This window comes from Hippopotamus amphibius, chromosome 14 (genome assembly GCF_030028045.1).
Source record: "Hippopotamus amphibius kiboko isolate mHipAmp2 chromosome 14, mHipAmp2.hap2, whole genome shotgun sequence".
Taxonomy (NCBI): domain Eukaryota; kingdom Metazoa; phylum Chordata; class Mammalia; order Artiodactyla; family Hippopotamidae; genus Hippopotamus; species Hippopotamus amphibius.
Genome location: NC_080199.1, coordinates 8,450,404 through 8,469,485, shown reverse-complemented (window position 1 = coordinate 8,469,485; position 19,082 = coordinate 8,450,404). Strand labels below are relative to the sequence as shown.

At 40.0% G+C, this 19,082-nt stretch overlaps 1 protein-coding gene across 2 annotated transcripts; it reads left to right on the top strand.

Annotated features, from left to right (window-relative positions):
• Positions 1–852: 852 nt before the first annotated feature.
• LOC130835849 (protein-lysine methyltransferase METTL21E) lies at positions 853–18,611 on the top strand. 2 transcript variants are annotated; one of them, XM_057707718.1, is made up of 6 exons: positions 853–889; positions 1,586–1,673; positions 2,641–2,720; positions 14,691–14,857; positions 15,621–15,738; positions 18,079–18,611. In XM_057707718.1, exons 3-6 carry the CDS (start codon positions 2,699–2,701, stop codon positions 18,480–18,482), a joined length of 711 nt encoding a protein of 236 aa, XP_057563701.1. In that variant the 5' UTR covers positions 853–889; positions 1,586–1,673; positions 2,641–2,698; the 3' UTR covers positions 18,483–18,611. The 2 variants fall into 2 exon arrangements, with proteins under 2 accessions (XP_057563701.1, XP_057563700.1); XM_057707717.1 differs by lacking the exons at positions 853–889; positions 1,586–1,673 and having other exon boundaries at positions 2,624–2,720.
• The last annotated feature ends 471 nt before the right edge of the window (positions 18,612–19,082 follow it).

Below are 19,082 nucleotides of genomic sequence, written 5' to 3'. Positions count from 1 at the left end.
CTTTTGAACTTTGTTCTGTTTTTAGCCGCTTTATGCTTGGAAATTGGCATCTTGCCCTAAACATGTTACTAAGCAAATACCTTAAGAGAAAAGTCAGTGCTGGTGTCAGTCTTACTTCTCTGTCCCTTCTTTCTGGGGTCTTGGGCTCCCAATACCTGGCTGCCTCGCCAGCTCCAAATACGATTCTGTCTCCCTAGTTTTGTGAGAGGGACGAACGCTCTCCTTTTTGTGCCTTCTCAGCCCCTTTACATCAATATTCAGCAAAGCATGGAATTCTTGGCTGCCTTGGCAGCTGTCTGATGCCTTGTAACGGGGGTGTGTGTGTGTGTGTGTGTGTGTACTTTAAAATGTACTTTTCTAGTTCACAGAAGCAGAGGTCTGCCATAAGCTACTTAGAGCTCGAGGCAGAAGTCTCTAGGTATTAGTTTTTAACAGTTCAATATAACTGAAATAATCATTGTCAACATGTTGGTTTAGATGATTGGTTTAGAGATTCTGCCTCTTAAGAAATCCAGCACCGAGGTTTCTTGATCTTTTAAATAACTTGCGGGAAAAGACAGGTGGTTTTTATCCACCAAATAATTCTTTATTCTTGTTTTAAAAAGATCCAAAAAAGAGAGTGTGTCCTCTGCCCAGAATTAACTGCCTAGGAATAATTGTTTTCATCATTTAGAGTTTTGCAGTTTCCAGAATGTTTTTTACCTACCATATTCATCTAACAAATAGATACTATGGGCCTTTTGTATCTCTGCTTTATAGATGAGGAAGCCAAGAAACACACTAAGTCAATGCCTAAAATCACAGGCTAATTGTTGACAGACCTGACTGAAATCAGGCTCCCAGACCACTAGTCCTGTCCAGTACATTAATGTGACCACCATCCATCATGGTACGTATGCAAGGTGGTGTACATCATGGTATGTGAAGTGTTTCTTAGAAGCTATATCTGCACTCCTAAGTTTATTTAACTTTACAACACTGTTTGATTTCATGACCTATGCTAACTTCTTACTCAGGCTATTTTCAGTGACCAGGAAAATTTATACGTACTCTGAAATGCGGCCCTAAACGCACATGAGCAGGTGCACAGGCGGCATACACCCTCAGCCTCCCTATTCACTCTGAGTAGGAAGGAACCATGGTAATTTAATGCCTGCGTCCAGAGCACTGCTGCACACACACTCAAACATTCCGGTGTGATTGTCTGATTCTAAAAATGGTGTTTGCACCCGGACGGGTGACTTGAAAAACACGTGGCCTCTGTTTCATAGGACGTCATAGCTGTGGCCTCTTAAATAACTCTTGGCATCGAAGTTAAAAATTATCACTTTGCCCAGATAGTCTTCATTCACTTGCAGGAGTAGTTTATACTTACCTGTGTGTTGGCTCTCGCTCTGTTCACGGGACACTCGTGTGGAATGTGCCTACTTACTTTCTTCAACCCCCTTACTTATGGGCGTTCCAGCCTCACGGCTGAATAACCAGAGGCTGTGAAGCTGCAGCTGTCAGGATCCTATTTCCTTTGTGAGGACTCGCTGCCAGTGTGTACAGTAGTAAACTGTGTGCTTCCCTGCTCACCTTTCAGGCACCATCAGAGGTCTCTTCAGCAAAACGAAAGTTGTGGATGATACTTTTTAACCTTCTAGAAACTCAGCTAACTCGTGTATATATAGGTATGTCCAGACTTTAATAAATGTTGACCTTCAGGCAGGGCATGTGTCATGAAGACTGCTTTCTTTAATGAAAGAGAAATTAAATTGGGAACAAAATGGGTGACCACTTTGGCTACTGTTTAGCCACGTGACCTCAGGGATGTAATTTAACCTTTGATTTTCCTCGTTTGTAAACTGCAGGCAAAATAGTTTGTCTTCTGATTTACCGAGCACACTGTAAAGAAAAATGTGTTGGCTATGAAATGTGTTTTGGGAGCCTTGAAAGAAACGAGTGAATATAAATTCCTGGTAGTACAGTGATTATTAAATGATTCAAAAACTGATGCGTAGAACATGACATTGTTGTTTTCCAAGTTGGAATTACAGCTTGTTTAAGCTTATCCATATGATATGCTGTGTTTGAAAGGCATAAAATACTTGAATTTCTTTCATTTTAAATATGCTTGCTGAGATAGTGTGGCTTTTTTAAAGTAGAAGCTACTCAAAAAAACCATTTGGTGGTTGGGCTGTATGACCTTGGGTACATGCTGTTGACCATGAATGAGAGCAAGTGAAATTTGCATCTATTGCTGCATAGGAAGCTTTGTTTTAGATGAATACTATGGTTTTTACTATACCGAATGGAACCCATTCTCTCCCAATGTTTCAAATCACCTCAAGTTTTAGGATTGCTCTCTGACTAGTCAGTATAAAGATGATGTCTTTCTTCGTGATAGCTGAGATGGTCTCTGGTGAAGAATGTGTTTTCTTTCTCCAGGAGCTTCTAAAATTTCTGACTCTGAATTTTGGTTTGTACTAGATAGATTGTGTTTCAATGCTCTTTTTAAAATCATGATTTATTAATAAGACATTTTAATATAATTTTGTCTGCTGTATTTGATGTTAAGCTTTACTAGGTAAATATGAAAGCACTTAATGCACATTTTGAATTATTACCATTTGATATTTTAATGGCTTTTTTGCCTAGTTTTCAAGAAGTGATCAAGAAAACATCAATATATCGTCATCCATTAGTGCATCGCTTAATGGATCCAGAAGCTCAAAGAGGTAAATTATTTTATGTTTCTCTGTGTAATTTGGCCAATTCTAAGGAGACAAGGAACTAACAGAATATAAACGCTTACCTCTGCAGTGTTCACTGATGTCTTAATGAGATCTAGGACTTTTATCAATTGCATATTGTATCTTGCTTTTGTTTGCTAACCTGTAACTATCTGTAATGTTTAATGTTTCCTGCTATACCTGTGGGCCTGATGATATGTTAGAGACAATTTTGACAGATAATAAATAAAATAAATAGACTTCCTAGGTATTTAGAATTTTTTTCTAAATCTGCAAAAGTGGAATAAATTTTTCCCCAAGTGCTGTACACTAAATGCATGATTGTGATTCCTTAGTTATTTCTTTTCAGATAGGAAGATTGCAAGAGACATAAAATAGTTTTATGTAAAACTACAAGTTTTTTACAAATGCTTCCATGAAAGATGATTTTTAGACTATAAAGTATTTCTAAACTGTGTTTATGGTCCTGGTAATGTATTAGTGAGAAGCAAATAATAATGTAATTTGACCTCTTGTGGTAAGGAGAATTTAAGGTTGATTTCTACTGCCAATGGAATTATTTGGAATCGACCCACTGTTTTTACATCATCCTGAATATCAAGCATGACTTTGCATAGATTATGTAATTTAACTATCCCCATTGTCTTGATATAAAAAGTGCAGACGTACGCTCCTGACATAGACTAGAAGAATTATTACCATGTTTTTGCAGAACAGCTGTACAAATTTAACTACCTTGGCTTCTTTCTCTGTCCTTTATCTACACACTCTGGATATTTTCTAAGGATTATAGTCCTGTTTTTTTTCTCCCCTTTTTTAGACATACCAGGTGGCCTCTACCTAGGTGAGCATATCTTTAGGCCAAGGGAGCTGGGTGTATGCCCAGTGTTGGCAGCCTGGGTGGCTTAAACATGTCCGGTTTTACTGCAGTAATTTTTGCAAATCTAAACATTTAAAGTCATAATCACTTAGGGAACCCAGCCATTTAGGCGATTTGAATGAAGGTGCAATTTCTCTGCAGCTTATGAATAAAATGTCATCATTATTGTTACCATTAGTAACAATGCTTGGTTTCAACGGTGCATACGGTGATTTGGCAGATTACGAAGGATCAGGGAGAAGCTCAAGGTAAGGTGGAGACAGAGCTAACATGAAAATATTTTACAACATGAACAAACACTGCCCATAATCATCTGTATAGTCAGTTGAAGCTTTAAAAATACATTCACAGGCACAGTGCTAAGAGGATTAAAGTGTGTGCTACTGGGGCAGAGCCAGATGGCGTTTTGTTGGAAAGACTTCCACTAACCAGTAGAACTCTCAGTCCTCAAGTACTGAAGGGTATTGACTTCTCCTGTCCTAACTCTTTTATATTTAGTTATCTTGTGCTTGGAAAGGAAGGCTCAAACCCATAGTTTGGTTCTTCTATTTCAACACTGACCTGAAGATCCAAAGAATTATAGGATTCCACTTAGTTATGCACAGATTAAAGTTAGGCCTATCGTGGATACTGCAAATTCCTCTGCCTGTGGTTTCGAATGCTGCATTATGATCTGAACCATCTAAAACCTCATCCACATTAACACTTCTGAATCTCTTAGGTTGCCCACTCTTGCCAACAGCCGCTCTCCAGCGGTTAGCACAAGCGGCAACGTGTTATAAAATAAAGGGTGCGCCTCAGGGTCTGCAGCCTGGGAGCAGGTTCACGCTACCCTGGGGCTCAGGGAGTCCCGTGCACTGTGACTCCCAGATCTGCCCTTCCAACTGCTTACTCTACGTCCTCCATTCTGCCTTGTGTTAGTACGGTTCCTTCAAAAAGCAGATGCCAGAATGGGATTAAACATGCATGAGATTTATAGGAGGAAATGTTTGTGGAGGGTAAAGGAGGAAGGAACAGAAGGAGGCAGGGAGAGCCTTCCCATCACTGCAGGTTCGGGTGGGAAGAGGCTGCAACACAAGCTCTGAGAATGTCTCAGGCAGGCCCTCGGGGAGTCACCATGCAAAAGCTGCCCCCTAGACGAGCGTCCTCCGGAACGGGAGAGGGTTGGCTTAGGAGGCAGCCCCAGGGGAAGCCTGGCCTCTGAGAAGCCAAGGAGAAACTGTTGCAGGTTCTCTTAATCCGAGCAGCACACCTCCACGGCCAGCATGTCAGACGGCAGATCCAGATGCATTACAAAAGAATTTTCCTTTTGCAGATTTGCCCCTCTGCACTTTATTTTATTTGCTGCGTTGGGTCTTCGTTGTGGTGCTTGGGCTTCTCAGTGCGGTGGCTTCTCTTGTGGAGCACGGGCCCTAGGCACTCAGGCTTCAGTAGTTGCAGCATGTGGACTCAGTAGTTGTGGCTCATGGCTCTAGAGCGCAGTCTCAGTAGTTGTGGCGCACAGGCTTAGTTGCTCCGAGGCATGTGGGATCCTCCCAGACCAGGGCTCGAATCCATGTCCCCTGCATTGGCAGGTGGATTCTTAACGACTGCACCACTAGGGAAGCCCCTGCCTTACATTTTCTATCTCAGTTTATGGCAACACCGTTTCTCTGGCTACCCTGAAACCTGGAATCAGGCCAGCCTTTCCCCTTTCCCCACACCCTTCACCATCACACCTGTTGATTTCTATCTCCAGGTGTGTTTCTCGACCCCTCACCCCCTGTTTGCAGCATCGTCTTGATTTCTTCTCTTGACAGTTGTGACTGCCTTCTAACCAGCTGCCCCCACCCTGGCCCGGCTCCCTTTGTTTATCCTCTCTAGTTCTTTCTCCATAGATACATGATCTCTTCAAAAATTCAAATCTTGTCACATTCTCCTTCTACCTAAAATTCCTCAGTGCCTCAGTGTTTCCTGTGGGATAAAATCAAGACTTTTAGCATGACATAAAGTGGTTTATCTCATGCTACGACCCACCACTTATCCTGTATTAGAGCTCTCAGTGTTCCCCAACTTGGAAAATTGGTCAAGCGTCTTTTGCCAGTGGGCTCCCGCACGTGTCGTTGCCTACGTACAGCGTGTCTTGCCTTCTCTTATTTGACTCACAAACCCATAGTCATCAAGGCTCAGGTCATTCTCAGGTCGTTCTTTCTTGATCTCTCTGAGGCATGCAGCTTTCTCTTTCCGTTTTTGAGTTAACTAGTTAAATCTCATTCAACAAGTTCTATGTTGCTCTATCTTTATATTCATAGTGCCCAGGTACTCAGTAAATGAGGGAATGAATGAATTAGCTATACCTGAGGCATAATGGCTGGACTTAAAATCTGCTCATTAGGGATGATCTTATATTTCTGCCAGTAGTCAGTTGACTCTTTTCAGGACCAGGTATAACGTAGTACTTAGGGACAGCACAACATCTTTCACAAGGATGTTCATAAATGTTTACAGAGTCTATTAATGGAAAATATGGCTTTTATAAGCAATGTTGCTTTAATATAGGAAGAAGAAAGTTTATTTGAGCAATTCTATTGCTGCTTAAGAAATGCACCAGACTAGAGTCTGAGTTAATATACTAGTTAATATGCTGGTTGGAGTACTAGAGCATGCATAATTGCTAATGTGAGAGTCATCTGTCATCACATTTTACATGTAAAAGTAACCTGGGGCTTCCCTGATGGTGCAGCAGTTAAGAATCTGTCTGCCAATGCAGGGGATACGGGTTTGAGCCCTGGTCCGGGAAGATCCCACATGCTGAGGAGCAGCTAAGCCTGTGAGCCACAACTACTGAGCCTGTGCTGTAGAGCCCACACACCACAACCACTGAAGCCTGCACACCTAGGGCCTGTGCTCCACAACAAGAGAAGCCACCGCAATGAGAAGACTGTGCAGTGCAATGAAGCATAGCCCCTGCTCTCCACAACTACAAAAATCCCGTGTGCAGCAACAAAGACCCAACACAGCCAATAAATAAAAAATAAATTAATTAATAAAAAGTAAACCTCAATAAGTATCTGCTAGATAAGACTAATAAATGTTCCACATATTGAAGAAAAATAACTCTTAAACATGACAGTCTGCCTCAGATGTCTTCAAAACTCAGAACATCACTTGCTGCCCTTGGGGTAGGAGACGCTACCACTGCCTCAAGAGCTCACAAATTCACGCTTGGCTTTCAGACACAGGGCTGCTGCTTCACTTCACACTCTTGCGTCTTTTGTCTAGTTTATTACGTCTTCCAGTTAGCTTCTAACGCAGCCTCCGCTGCTGCTGCCAGAAGTCAGTTCTCAAATACCAATTTTGATTGTGTCAGGTCTGTCCTAGTGATTTTTAATGGCTCCTGCTCACCTTGGAGAAGAAAGGTCAACACTGCCCACAGGTCTGATCCCAGCCCGCTTCTTCAGGCTTATTTTCTGCACCAGCTTGTACATCAGCTCCCTGGTCCTCCCAGGCTCCCAGCTGGCCTCCATGTCCTGGACCTTGACCTTGCTTCCTCCCTTCTCCACCTGGCAGCCTTCCTCTTCCCTCCACCTCAGCTCAAATGTCTCCTTGAGGATGCTTCTCCTGATTCCACCAAGCAGCAGTGCTTTCCATAGCTTGTCAGAAACATTTCTTTTATTCCACGCATCACACTTCATGGCATCTGTTCAGTTGTCTCTCCCCAGTACGATCCCAGCAGCAGGTTCGGAGTACAACTAAATTTGGTTCTATTTTTTTTCCCACTTGCATCCTGAGCAGTCTCAGTAAAAAAAAAAAAAAAAAGAATTTTCTTTCTTCGGTAAATGTAGTTATCATTTGAGGCACTTGATGAAAGTTACAGCCTCTGTATATTCTTAAAAGTAAGTGGACATCCAGACAAAAAACATGTGTGAAAACAAGGTAAGGGAATTAGTTTCAACATAAGGGCCTGAGACTTTGACATCGCTGAAGCATTCAGAATTCTAGCTTTCAGGTTTGCCTGTGACCATTCACTAATCTGAAAATATCTTTAACATCTTTGAAAAAAAATTCTCTAGGTGTTTCTAAGAAGCACATGACATTCATCTTTGAATAGAAGATTCAGTTGAATGACAGTCTCTTTCATTTAGTTGAGGGGTTTTTACTTTAAATTTTGCTGACAGGTTTTCGTGACAGCCCTCAAATGGAAGCTTGAATTCACTTGTCATAGCTGTTAAAGAACTTTTTTTTCTTTTCTTGTATTTCTGTGATCTGACCATCCATTTATTATTGCTGTTATTGACTTTAAAAGTATAAAAGAGAAGAATACAGATAGAGCCTCTATTTTTGAAGGCTTCTTGTAATCCAGCCTTGGAAGTCAGTTCACTGCCAAATTTTCCTCTTAAGAAAATCACCGTAACGTGGCAGGATCTTGCTAATTTTTACTTCATACTTGAAACCCCTTTCATTCCCTGGAGAACAAGAGCACCTGGTAGATTTTCGTCACCGTCAGCAAAGCAGGAAAATGGTGCGAAGCCTTTTTTGTATTAAAAAAGCATTAAAATAGATAAGCCTAAGATAGCAACATAATTATAATACTTTATGTTTTATTTACAATCTGTTTTAATATTTATGTTTCAGTATTAAATTCATTTAATAAAATAGTACTCTAAGATTATAGTAGATAGCTTTTATCTAAAGGTATAGATATCAGAAGTTTTCTGCTTTTCATGTAAGGAAGCCAAAATTCAACATTTTGTGTACCGTTTCCTGGTTTTAGTTATCTGTCCTGGGGCCTAAGTGCTAGAAAATGAGCAGAGAATATGTGTGGAAAAATCATTCTTCAGATGTGTAAGTCAGAGTCCCGTTGTGTGATAGGGCTATTAATTTTTGGAGAAAATTGCTCTTTAAATTTTACCTATAACCCTCATTCATTAACCTTCTCAAGATTCAATCCTGTAATCGACAAATAACTAAGCATGCACTTTGAGGGGCCCAGTCTTTGTATATTATGTTTGGAGTATAGATTTCCCCCTTTTATTACAACAAGACTACGTTATAGGGATGCCCTTGTAACAGTGCAGCTGTTCCCATTAGATTCCTGTCCAGTGGTTCTTGTCATCAACCTTGAAATGGGTGATGATATTGCTAGAACACTAAAGCTGCCTTTTGATTTGAACAAGGAACTACTGCTAAAATTGTCACCTCAGGGAGTTCCCTGGCTGTCCAATGGTTAGGACTTGGCGCCTTCACTGCGGTTGGCCCGTGTTCAATCCCTGGTCGGGGAACTAAGATCCTGCAAGCCATGCTGTGCAGCCAAAAAAAAAAAAAACAAAAAAAAATTGTTACCTCAAAATCTTTAAATAGAAGAGAATGCTGAAAAACAGCAAAGTTTTAAGATGGACATAATTGTTTGTGTATGTACACTTGCTTTTAAAATCCAACATATTAAATCTAGGCAAATTATTTCAAGTAGCCAAGTTCAGTATATTTTGGCTTCCTGCTATAAATTATGCTATTTTTATGTGTCACTTCTTACAGAATGAGTAGTATTTACGTAGTCTTTAAATGCAAAAGGAATACTAAAACATTGTCAGTTAAATTTTCTTCAGCCTGATAAATGTTTTCTAAAGGATATGTGGTCATCCTAGGTGTATAATTTCAAATGATCACGTACAATGGATAGAATTGTGTTCTTTTAGAGTATTTGTGCAATTAGCAGTGGTTATTGCTGTTTCGTGAAATCTCTTGGAAGATTCTTCATTTTGGGGGGTGTAAGTCATTTTTGATTACGTAATACTTTCACATATATTTTTAATCTCATTTCTCTGTAGAAGTAAAGATACGGTCATTCTTTAAAAAAATGACTAATGCTGTTTATTTAGAAAGACAGTGATAAAACAGGAATCATTTGTTATTACACTGTAGTTGTTAGGATAGCAGCACTGATCTGGTCAACTAACCTCTAAAAGAAAGTGCAAAGTCAGAGTTGTCAGTGTGGTAGCAGTAAATATTCACTGGCAAAGTTTTTTATATCAAAGATTGGAACTTTAGGAGATGCTCCTGGGATTTAGTGTACTGGAACATCTATTAATCCCTGATACCTTAGGTGACTTGTCAAAGAAGTGCTGCCTTTACAAGGAGTTTGCAAGGAGGCCCAAGAGGGCACATTCAGCTAAAGGTCAAGGAAGCAATTAATGTTCTCTGCTTTTCCCTAAAGAACTTCCGTGGCAAACTCTGCCCCTCCACCTCCCATCTTAGTAAGGCAAGTGAATCTAGTGAAATGAAAGTTAAAGTTCAAATACAACACATTACCAATATTATTTGGTTCTTAGAGCTCTTCCTGAATGTGAATGCATGCCGTTGTTTAAGGAGAAACATAGTGAAATATATTAGAAGAGGTGGCTCTTGCTGCAGACGATCTGGTTTTCATCTCTTTGTTTCTCTGCATTGCTGCCAGAGGTCATTGTTTGTGGTGGTGATAGAGTGGGTGGGTGGGGGGCCCTCTGTGGCACACAGTGAGATTAGAGTCCTCCAGAGAATGCCTGGTTCTGTCTGGATCCTAAGCTGGGCTCTGAGAAGGGATCACAGACTTTAGGACAGGAAATCATCTTGGCCGAAAGTCCCTGCTGGATTGCAGCCCCTGAGGGAATTTTCCAATGAGGGCAAACTTAATTTATCTCCTTCTTGCCGTTGTACTCCTCAAATGCTAGGGAATGATGTTATTGGAGCTCAGAGGACAGAGTTCGGCAACTACATATTCCCTTAGGACTCAGGGACTCGAGACCCTCTCACTCCTGTCCTTGCCTCAACGCCGTGGAGAAACTGGAAAGTCTCTTGAGGCCTTCACTTACGCTTGAGCTCAGAATTTTTAAGACTGGCACTGCACTCAATTTTTTTTCCTTTGCATATTTCCCCTTTCCTAAAATTTTGGGACTTGTTTTTATAATAAAACGTGGCTCCTCTTGGAGCTTACTTTTAGGAATAATAGATTAAAAAATTGCTGGTGTCAGATTTTAGTTTAACCTTAGGAAGAATTTTCAATAATTAAACTTTGTAACTGCAGGATGGGCAGCTCATGAAGTAGCACCTTCACCCTCACTGGGAATATTCACAGAGGTTGAATAAGTTGGGCATGGAGTTTATCCCCAACACGAACATGAGGTTCCCAAACGAGGTGCAAGGTGAGACTAGGAGGTAACTAAGGTGTTTTCCATCTGATGTTTCAGGACTCGATGACATTTTACTTTTGAGAGTTGTACCTGTTTTAAAAGTATGAATAATGGCAAGGTGGGAAAATGTTAAAGTTTTTAACTTTCGAGATTTGGGAAATAAATTTCACAAGAGGAACTTGTCTTCTATGTAGACCAGAATGAGAAATTTTTGTACTTCCCCCAAATTTCTTGGAAATACTTTTATTTGTCATTTGTTTACTTACTTATTTTTGCATCTCGGGACGAGGTGTGTGTTAGTCATACCCATCAGGTCCTGGTGCGTGTTCATCATCTCAGCAAGGCCCCACTGGTATGTGTACATCTGTCTGTATTTTGTCTCATTCATTCATTCATTCTTCTTTTACCCATTTCCTACCCGTTCTCCTTTCCCAGCTTCCTCCTGGCAACTATTCTAGTGTATTTGATGTGCACCTTTGATAAATATTTTCACACATATCCACTTAAGGATGTGTGTAAAAATTTGGGGGTGGGGGCAGGATTGCTGGGTTGTAGGATATTTGGATATTTAATGTAACAGAATACCATAAGATTGCTCTCCAGGATGACTTCAACCTTCTGTATTCTCACCAATGGTACCTGAGGTTCTGCCATCCCCACAAGTCCCCCATCAGTCGGCACTGTCCAGCTTTCTCATTTTTGACTATTTAATAAGAGATACCTTGTTTTAATTTGTATGTATTTGAGTTGGAATATTTCCATGTTGCTTTGTGGCTTTTTTGGTTTCTTCTTTCATAATCTGTTAGTTTGTCTCCTTGCTTATTTTTCAATGTGGTTACTATCTTTCTCTTTGTTAATTTGGATATTATACAGATTTCTTGTATATTTGAGATATTAGTCCCTTTTTGGTCTTAGACATTGTAGAATATCTTGTCACCTGTCAACGTTTAATCTCATCCATGATGATCATGATGCTCTTCACTGAATAGAAATCTTCACTTTGAGGATGTTCATCATGTTTGGGTATTGCAGGTTTTAAGAAGTTTTTCTTCTCCCCAATTTCACACAGATATTGTCCTATGGTATTTACTATTAAATCTTTTTTCCTTTTACATTTTGGTCTTTAATGTTTCCGCAATCTGCCTTTATAAAAGATATTACATAGAAATCCAGTTTTGTTTTTTCCAAATATAATGTACCAGCTAACCCACCCCCTCTATGTACTTGGGTCCGTCTCTGAGATCCCTGTTTTGCCCACTGGTCCGTTTATCTCTTGCACCAGTACCATACTGTTTTTGTTACTATGGCTTTGTGGTATACCTAAATATTTATTTATTTATTTATTGGCTGTGTTGTGTCTTTGTTGCTGCACAAGGGCTTTCTCTAGTTGCAGCGAATGGGGGCTACTCTTTGTTGCAGTGAACAGGCTTCTCTTTGCAGTGGCTTCTCTTGTTGCAGAGCACAGGCTCTAGGCACTTGGGCTTCAGTAGTTGTGGCACACAGGCTCAATAGTTGTGGCTCATGGGCTCTAGAGTGCAGTCTCAATAGTTGTGGCGCATGGGCTTTGTTGCTCCACAGCATGTGGGATCTTCCTGGACCAGGGGTCAAACCCGTGTCCCCTGCATTGGCAGGCGGATTCTTAACCACTGCACCACCTAAGAAGTCCCCTAAATATCTAATAAAACAAATATCCCTCCACCACTTATTCTTCTTTTGCAAAGTTTACTCTTCATGGGTGTTTACTCTTCCATTTAAATTTTGGAGTGAGTATATCAAGTTTCTTAAAAAAGCTAATTGGAATTATGATTGAGGTTACATTGAATATATATGACATTTGTATAATATTAAGTCATCCCATTTAAGTGCATAGTCTCTCCATTTATTCATGTCATTTTTTTATACCTTGTACTGAAAAATATTTCAAACTAGCAAGTATGAAGTTGGGACTGCTGAATGTAATTTCAGCCTTGAGGTATATACAAGAATTTTGAAAGACATGTTTAGAATAGCAGATGGTTAACATAAATATCATCTAGATGTAAGCAATGATTCTATTCCACTTGAAAATAAAGGACTACAGCCCTAGATACTCTTATTGGTAAAGTTCTCTCTGAGGCAGTTTTGCCCAGCTCAGTCTACCTCATGAAAGTGGGTGTGCAGAGGGCATTGGTACATGAGGGCTGACATTTTAAGGCACAGCTAGCCCTCCCACGAGGAAAAGCCATGGCCCAATCCACATTTTAGGGTGCTAACCAGATGAATGGCTTCTCCTCTCTTGCAAGGAGAAGCTAGGAAGGGACTAGAAAAGGAGGAAGTCATGGGAAAAGATGCAGAGTGTTCTAGTATATAATTTCATCTGTTTCCTGGATTATTCCGCAACTGGGGCTGTTCAAAGATGCCTCTTCATCTTTAAGCTCCCAGCCCCTTCTTTGGAATAACAACTTACTTTCTTAGTTCACAGTGATGTCACCATTCTGCAGCAAATATCTATAATTTATAATTTATCCTCCATGTATAGATACATAGACTCAGCATCACATTGTTACCATTTTCTTTCTTTAATTTTTTTTTTGTGTGTGTGTGAGAGAACATTTAAGATCTACCCTCTTAGCAAATTTCAAGTATACAACACATCATTATTAACTGTAGTCACGGTGCTGTACATTAGATCTGCAGAAATTTTTCCTCTTATAAACTTTGTACCTTTTGACCTACATCCCCCCATTTCAGCTACTACCAGCTGCTAACCACCATTCTACTCTCTGCTTCTACAGGTAACTATAGAATTTTCAATCAAATCCACATAATCCAATATTTTTGATTACATGGGGATCTCGTTTTATCATTTAGTTTCATGACCAAAATATAACAACAGTTACAATGACGATACTAATAATAATTTATTGAACTCTATGTGACAAAGTGCTAAGCACTTTACATACATCATCTGATTTAAATCTCCTACTGTTTGATGTAGGTTCTTCTATCTTTCACATTTTACAAATAGGGAAATGGATGCAGAGAGAGAGATGCGTATCTTGCTCCACAACTAGTTTCTGAATTCTTAAAGACAACTGGATTATTTAAAATTATATCATAGCTTTTTAGTAGTGCAGAGAGGGGGCTTTGGAACAACCAAAAAGGAGCTCAAGCTTTGGCTCCTTCATTTACAACTAGCATGAGCTTGGTCAAGTTGACAAAGTCCTCTGAGTCTTAGTTTTGTTATCTGTAAAAATGCAAATAAAAGTGCCTACCTCACAGAGCTGTTGCAAAAATTACAAGAAATATTATATACAATGTATCTACCATGGTCTGGCATGTGAAATGTGCTCAGTAATTAGTAGTTGATGTTGCTTATTCGACATTGCAGATGTTAAGATGCCATGAGTTGCCCCCAAATAATAATATACAATAAGTAATGATAAAATAATACAAGTGTATATTGTTGGGTGGTATCAAATGTCTCTTGTCTGGATAAAGTCAGGTCATAAAGGATCTGTTACTATTCCGTTATTGAAATAACTGGAATTGCACTGTGTAGCCAATATGAATGGTTGAGATCTTCTGTTCCATCACCCATCTTTCTCGTGCTCTAGATGAATAGATTGGTAGCCTTAAAAAAAGATTGCTTTTAAAAAGGTATATCAATGATTATTTGTTTTACATAGTACTGCAGAAATGATCAGTGGTGATTTCAACCTCCGTGAAAATCAGAAAGATGTTGCCATCCCAATGTGTGAAACGTTAGCTTCCGTGAAGAGTTATTTTCAAATGGTTTACCTCACTATCATGTTGCACCTAAAACCAATGCCTATTCAAATGCAACTTAGAATAAGTAGCAATGCTGCATTTCCATCAGGTTCTTCTCTTCGCCATGGTTTTACTACCACATCTATAACCACAACCACTGCCTTTCTCTTTTCCTTTCAGAGGACAGAGAAGACGATGAGGACAGGAAAGTGGTCGCGGAGATCACGCGGAGATGTTTTGTTCCAACTTCTGTAACAACCACCTCCTGGGAGGGGTTCCATTTCGTTGGTCATGAGATTCGGATCACTGAAGCCATAGATTGTTATGGTGCTGTTGTTTGGCCATCGGTATAATTTCACACAAAATTCGCTACATTTCAGTTATTTTTCGTCCAGTTTTGTTCACTATTACATACTATTTGGAAGGAGAAAAGAGGTTCCATAGTTCTATTTTTGACCTCAAAAAAAAGAAAATTCCACTAAAATTTAGAAATCACAAAATTGGGAAAATGCTTCCACCAATTCTATGGCTGACTTGTAGGGTTAATAATAACAATTGTTGTTTCCACCTTCAGTGTTTTGCGGCTATTGGTCACAAAAGTTTAGAATAGTAAACGTTTTTATTTCCCATTTAACTGGTTCCATTTGAGTTACCCAATTATAATGAAATCTGTATCAGTCTCAACATAAAGAATATTTTAAAAGGCCCCCACTTATTTGTCAATTGTCCTATGAAGGGTGCAGACCACCCCCCATCCCCGCCGCGTTATCCTGAAGACACACTTCTTTAAAATGACTGTTATTATTATAGAAGTTGCTCCCTTTAAAGATAATCAAACCTGAGTAACTGAGCTCTACATTCTTAGTTCTCTTTTCTCCCCAGCAATCCCCAAGGACTTGTTCTAACCTAAATGTTGAACCTATTAGAGGATGTGCTTCTGTGGATAATTTTCTGTAGTGATGTGTGTATACGCACATACACTCACATATGCTCACATATATATCATAGCTTTAGTGGGGTATTTATCTAATAGAGTTTAATTTTACTTTCTGTGATTACTTGCCAAGCACTCCTTTTTTTTCTGTTTTCTTTTTTTTTGAATTTTCATAGGCCCTGGTTCTATGCTATTTTCTGGAAACAAATATAAAGCAGTATAACATGGTTGACAAAAATGTGATTGAAATTGGAGCTGGAACAGGGTTAGTCTCCATCGTGGCAAGTTTACTTGGTAAGCAGGTGTTTTTGATGGAATGGGATCAGAGAATTTGATGATCCAATATCGTTAGCTGCTTTTACTATCCAGTTTACTATGACCTGGGCCTATTTTGACCCCCTTAATCAGTTCAGTGGGCTTCCTCAGGAAACTACCAATTTTAAAGTCACCTAACTGGTTTCTTCCAAAATTTTCTGGGAAGCTGTATTAATGCTTCCCTTGGGATATAGGTCATAAATGTATTCTACCTGGAAGGTGCACCCCAGCCTCCTGGCTGCTGGAGGTTGTCTGAAATATTAGGCATAGGCAGAACTGACTACTGCGGACTCAGACGTTCTTTATTTAAATTTTAGCCCCATTTCATCATTCCCATGTACTGGTCTATTCCTTCTGGGTTTTGAAGTCCTGTGCTTTTATGAAAAAGCACCTGTTAGAGTAGAGAAAGAGTATTAGAAATCATGTCTGCTTCTAAGTTTAGGCATTTGCCCTTGAATTTATTTTCTCAGTTATTTCCATTCTTCTTTTGAGATCCCTTGTTCTCTCACCAGCATCTTCTTTTCCAACTAAACGCGTGATGGTCTGTGTGTATGCCTGAGCCTGCCTCAGTTCAATCGTTTTCGTCGTTGTTATCTGTTTCACGGCCTTAATTTAGCTGCCTTCTCTGCTGTGCACTACCCAAATCCGTCTTGATTTCCTTGATCTTCAGAAGTGCACACCTGCCGCTCTAAAATCTTGAGAGGAGTTCAAGATTTAGCAATTTACAACTTTCTAAACACTGGAGAAACATAGGACCCTTGAATTCCTCCCCAAATATATATTTTTTAATTGTTCTGCCCTGAAACTGCTTTCCAAAGTCACCTTCCCATTTAGTATGTACAGTGTCAGAGGCACATTGGATTTATACCTGAAGCCTTCCTCATTTTTAAAAAATCCATTTATTTTATTTTTTACTTGTTGGCTGTGTTGGGTCTTCCTTGCTGCACACAGGCTTTCTCTAGTTGTGACGAGCGGGGGCTTCTCTTTGTTGTGGTGTGAAGGCTTCTCATTGCGATGGCTTCTCTTGTTGCCAAGCACAGGCTCTAGGTGCATGGGCTTCTGTAGTTGCAGCATGTGGGCTCATTAGTTGTGGCTCACAGGCTCTAGAGCTCAGGCTTAGTAGTTGTGGCTCACAGGCTTAGTTGCTCCATGGCATGTGGGATCTTCCTGGACCAGGGATGGAACCTGTGTCCCCTGCATTGGCAGGCAAATTCTTAACCACTGTGCTACCAGGGAAACCTGAAGGCTTCCTCATTCAAGAGCTGAATTTGTGTTTTGGGAAGTCATTCATTCATTAAAAAGAATTGATCCTTTTGGTCTGCTTGTATAACTTGACACAAATATCAAAAGCTGGGAGCTTTGTTTAGTCAGTGATGATGTTTACCTCTCTAGATGCAAAGATCTTAATAGGTAGTTTCTATTCCTATGGGCAGGTGAGGAGAGGGAAGGGGTCATCCCTTATCTTGGATTTGAAAAAGAATTGTTGAAAATGATAGACCCACCCACACTAGAATGCAGATTCACATCTCTGTGATACTACCAATGAATTGGACATTTCCCTCCCATTTTAATATTTTCCAGAAAATACAGTCAATGGCCAGAGAAACTTGCCATTGTGGGTGTGAAATGGGTTCTAACCTGCTCTGGGCTGTACTAGACTTCCATTCAGGTTCTGCTTTCGTGTCTGATGATGTAGACTCAGCCAATCCTAGACTGATTTACACCTTGTTTTCAGGCTCTATTCCTGCTCAAAATTCACTTTAAGGGCCAAATTGTATTGGTTTTCAGTTTTCGATTTCCTGAAAATGACCACCAGTATATTCACTTTTAACTCGGGAGTTATTTATATCTTCTTCATCTGAGCATTCTGCCCTGTGTCTATGATCTTTGGCTGTATGGGCTCTGTATGCGGGTTGTAGCTAGGTTTTAACATCTCTTGATGGGAAAAGTCAGACTTATAATGGGGTCAAGTTCAAAATATGGGCGTGAACATGGGTGTCATGGTACTTTCAATGTTAACACCATTGAAAAGTCTTCTTTCCTCCCTCCATTTCTCGCACTTGAGCACTTCCTGATCAACAATAGGATGCCAAGAAAAGTGCAACAGAGTGCGAAAGTACCTGGGGAACCTAATTGTTTTTAAGGGGAGTATAGACTTGCCTTAGTATCCATTCTGAAGGGATTTCCCTCCAGTGCCTACTGTGTGTTTGACTTGGAGCTAGCATTTGTGCAGAATTGCTAAGTGCATGGTGGCTCGAAACCTGATTGCTTTACCTTATCCTGCAAAGGTTATTTTTCCTACTGTCCCTTGTTTCCCAGGTGCACACGTGACTGCCACAGATTTACCTGAGTTACTTGGAAACCTGCAATATAATATTTCCCGGAACACCAGAATGAAATGTAAGCATTTGCCTCAGGTTAAAGAGCTCTCCTGGGGCGTAGCTTTGGACAAGAACTTCCCCAGGGCTTCCAACAACTTTGACTACATCCTGGCGGCTGACGTTGTCTATGCTCACCCATTTCTGGAAGAACTCCTCATTACCTTTGACCATCTGTGCAAGGAAACCACCGTCATCCTCTGGGTCATGAAATTCAGGTTTGAAAAGGAAAATAAATTTGTAGATAGATTTAGGGAGTTGTTTGACCTGGAGGAGATTTCCAATTTCCCTAGCCTGAATATTAAGTTGTATAAAGCTATGAAGAAAAATTGGAGGAGTGCGTGATATCCTCAAAGGAGGACTTGGAAAGTGAAGGCAATTTCTAGTTATGATTATTGCTGTAACAAAGACCCTGGATAATCTGATGTAGCACTTACTTTCCCAAGGGGAAACACACACACACACACACACACACACACACACACACACACACACAACCCCCTCACCCTAGTCAGGGATTTTCTCAGATATAACACGTGGGTCTAAAGGATGGCAAAGCCATTCAATGTGCTAATTGGTTAGGACAATGTCTGCTTTTCTTATCTTTCTATAGCACCATTTATAATTATTATTATCTTAATAAATGGTGCAGTTACTGTTAATGTATAACTATAGAATGATGGGTTTTTAATCTCTAAAATGTTTTAAACGTAAGCTTATGTGATTCTCTCTTTAGAAATAAAGAAATGGAGTATAGTGGGCTCGACAAATAAATCTGAAGAGGCAGACATAGAGTGTAATGGTCAATGTTGGATTATTGTGGCTTCATTAGTGCTGGCTTATTGGTGGTCTGTCTTCTCTGCTTGGCAGGGTGGGTCTCCGGCACAACCTCTGAAATCAATCAAGCTGGTGGATTTGAGGTTACAGGCAAGGACATTTCACTCC

Coding starts and splice junctions, on each gene's coding strand:
- LOC130835849 (XM_057707717.1), top strand. CDS start 2,624: ATGGCTTTTTTGCCTAGTTTTCAAGAAGTGATCAAGAAAACATCAATA. Junction 2,721..14,690: donor GGATCCAGAAGCTCAAAGAG/GTAAATTATTTT, acceptor TTTTCCTTTCAG/AGGACAGAGAAGACGATGAG. Junction 14,858..15,620: donor GTGCTGTTGTTTGGCCATCG/GTATAATTTCAC, acceptor GAATTTTCATAG/GCCCTGGTTCTATGCTATTT.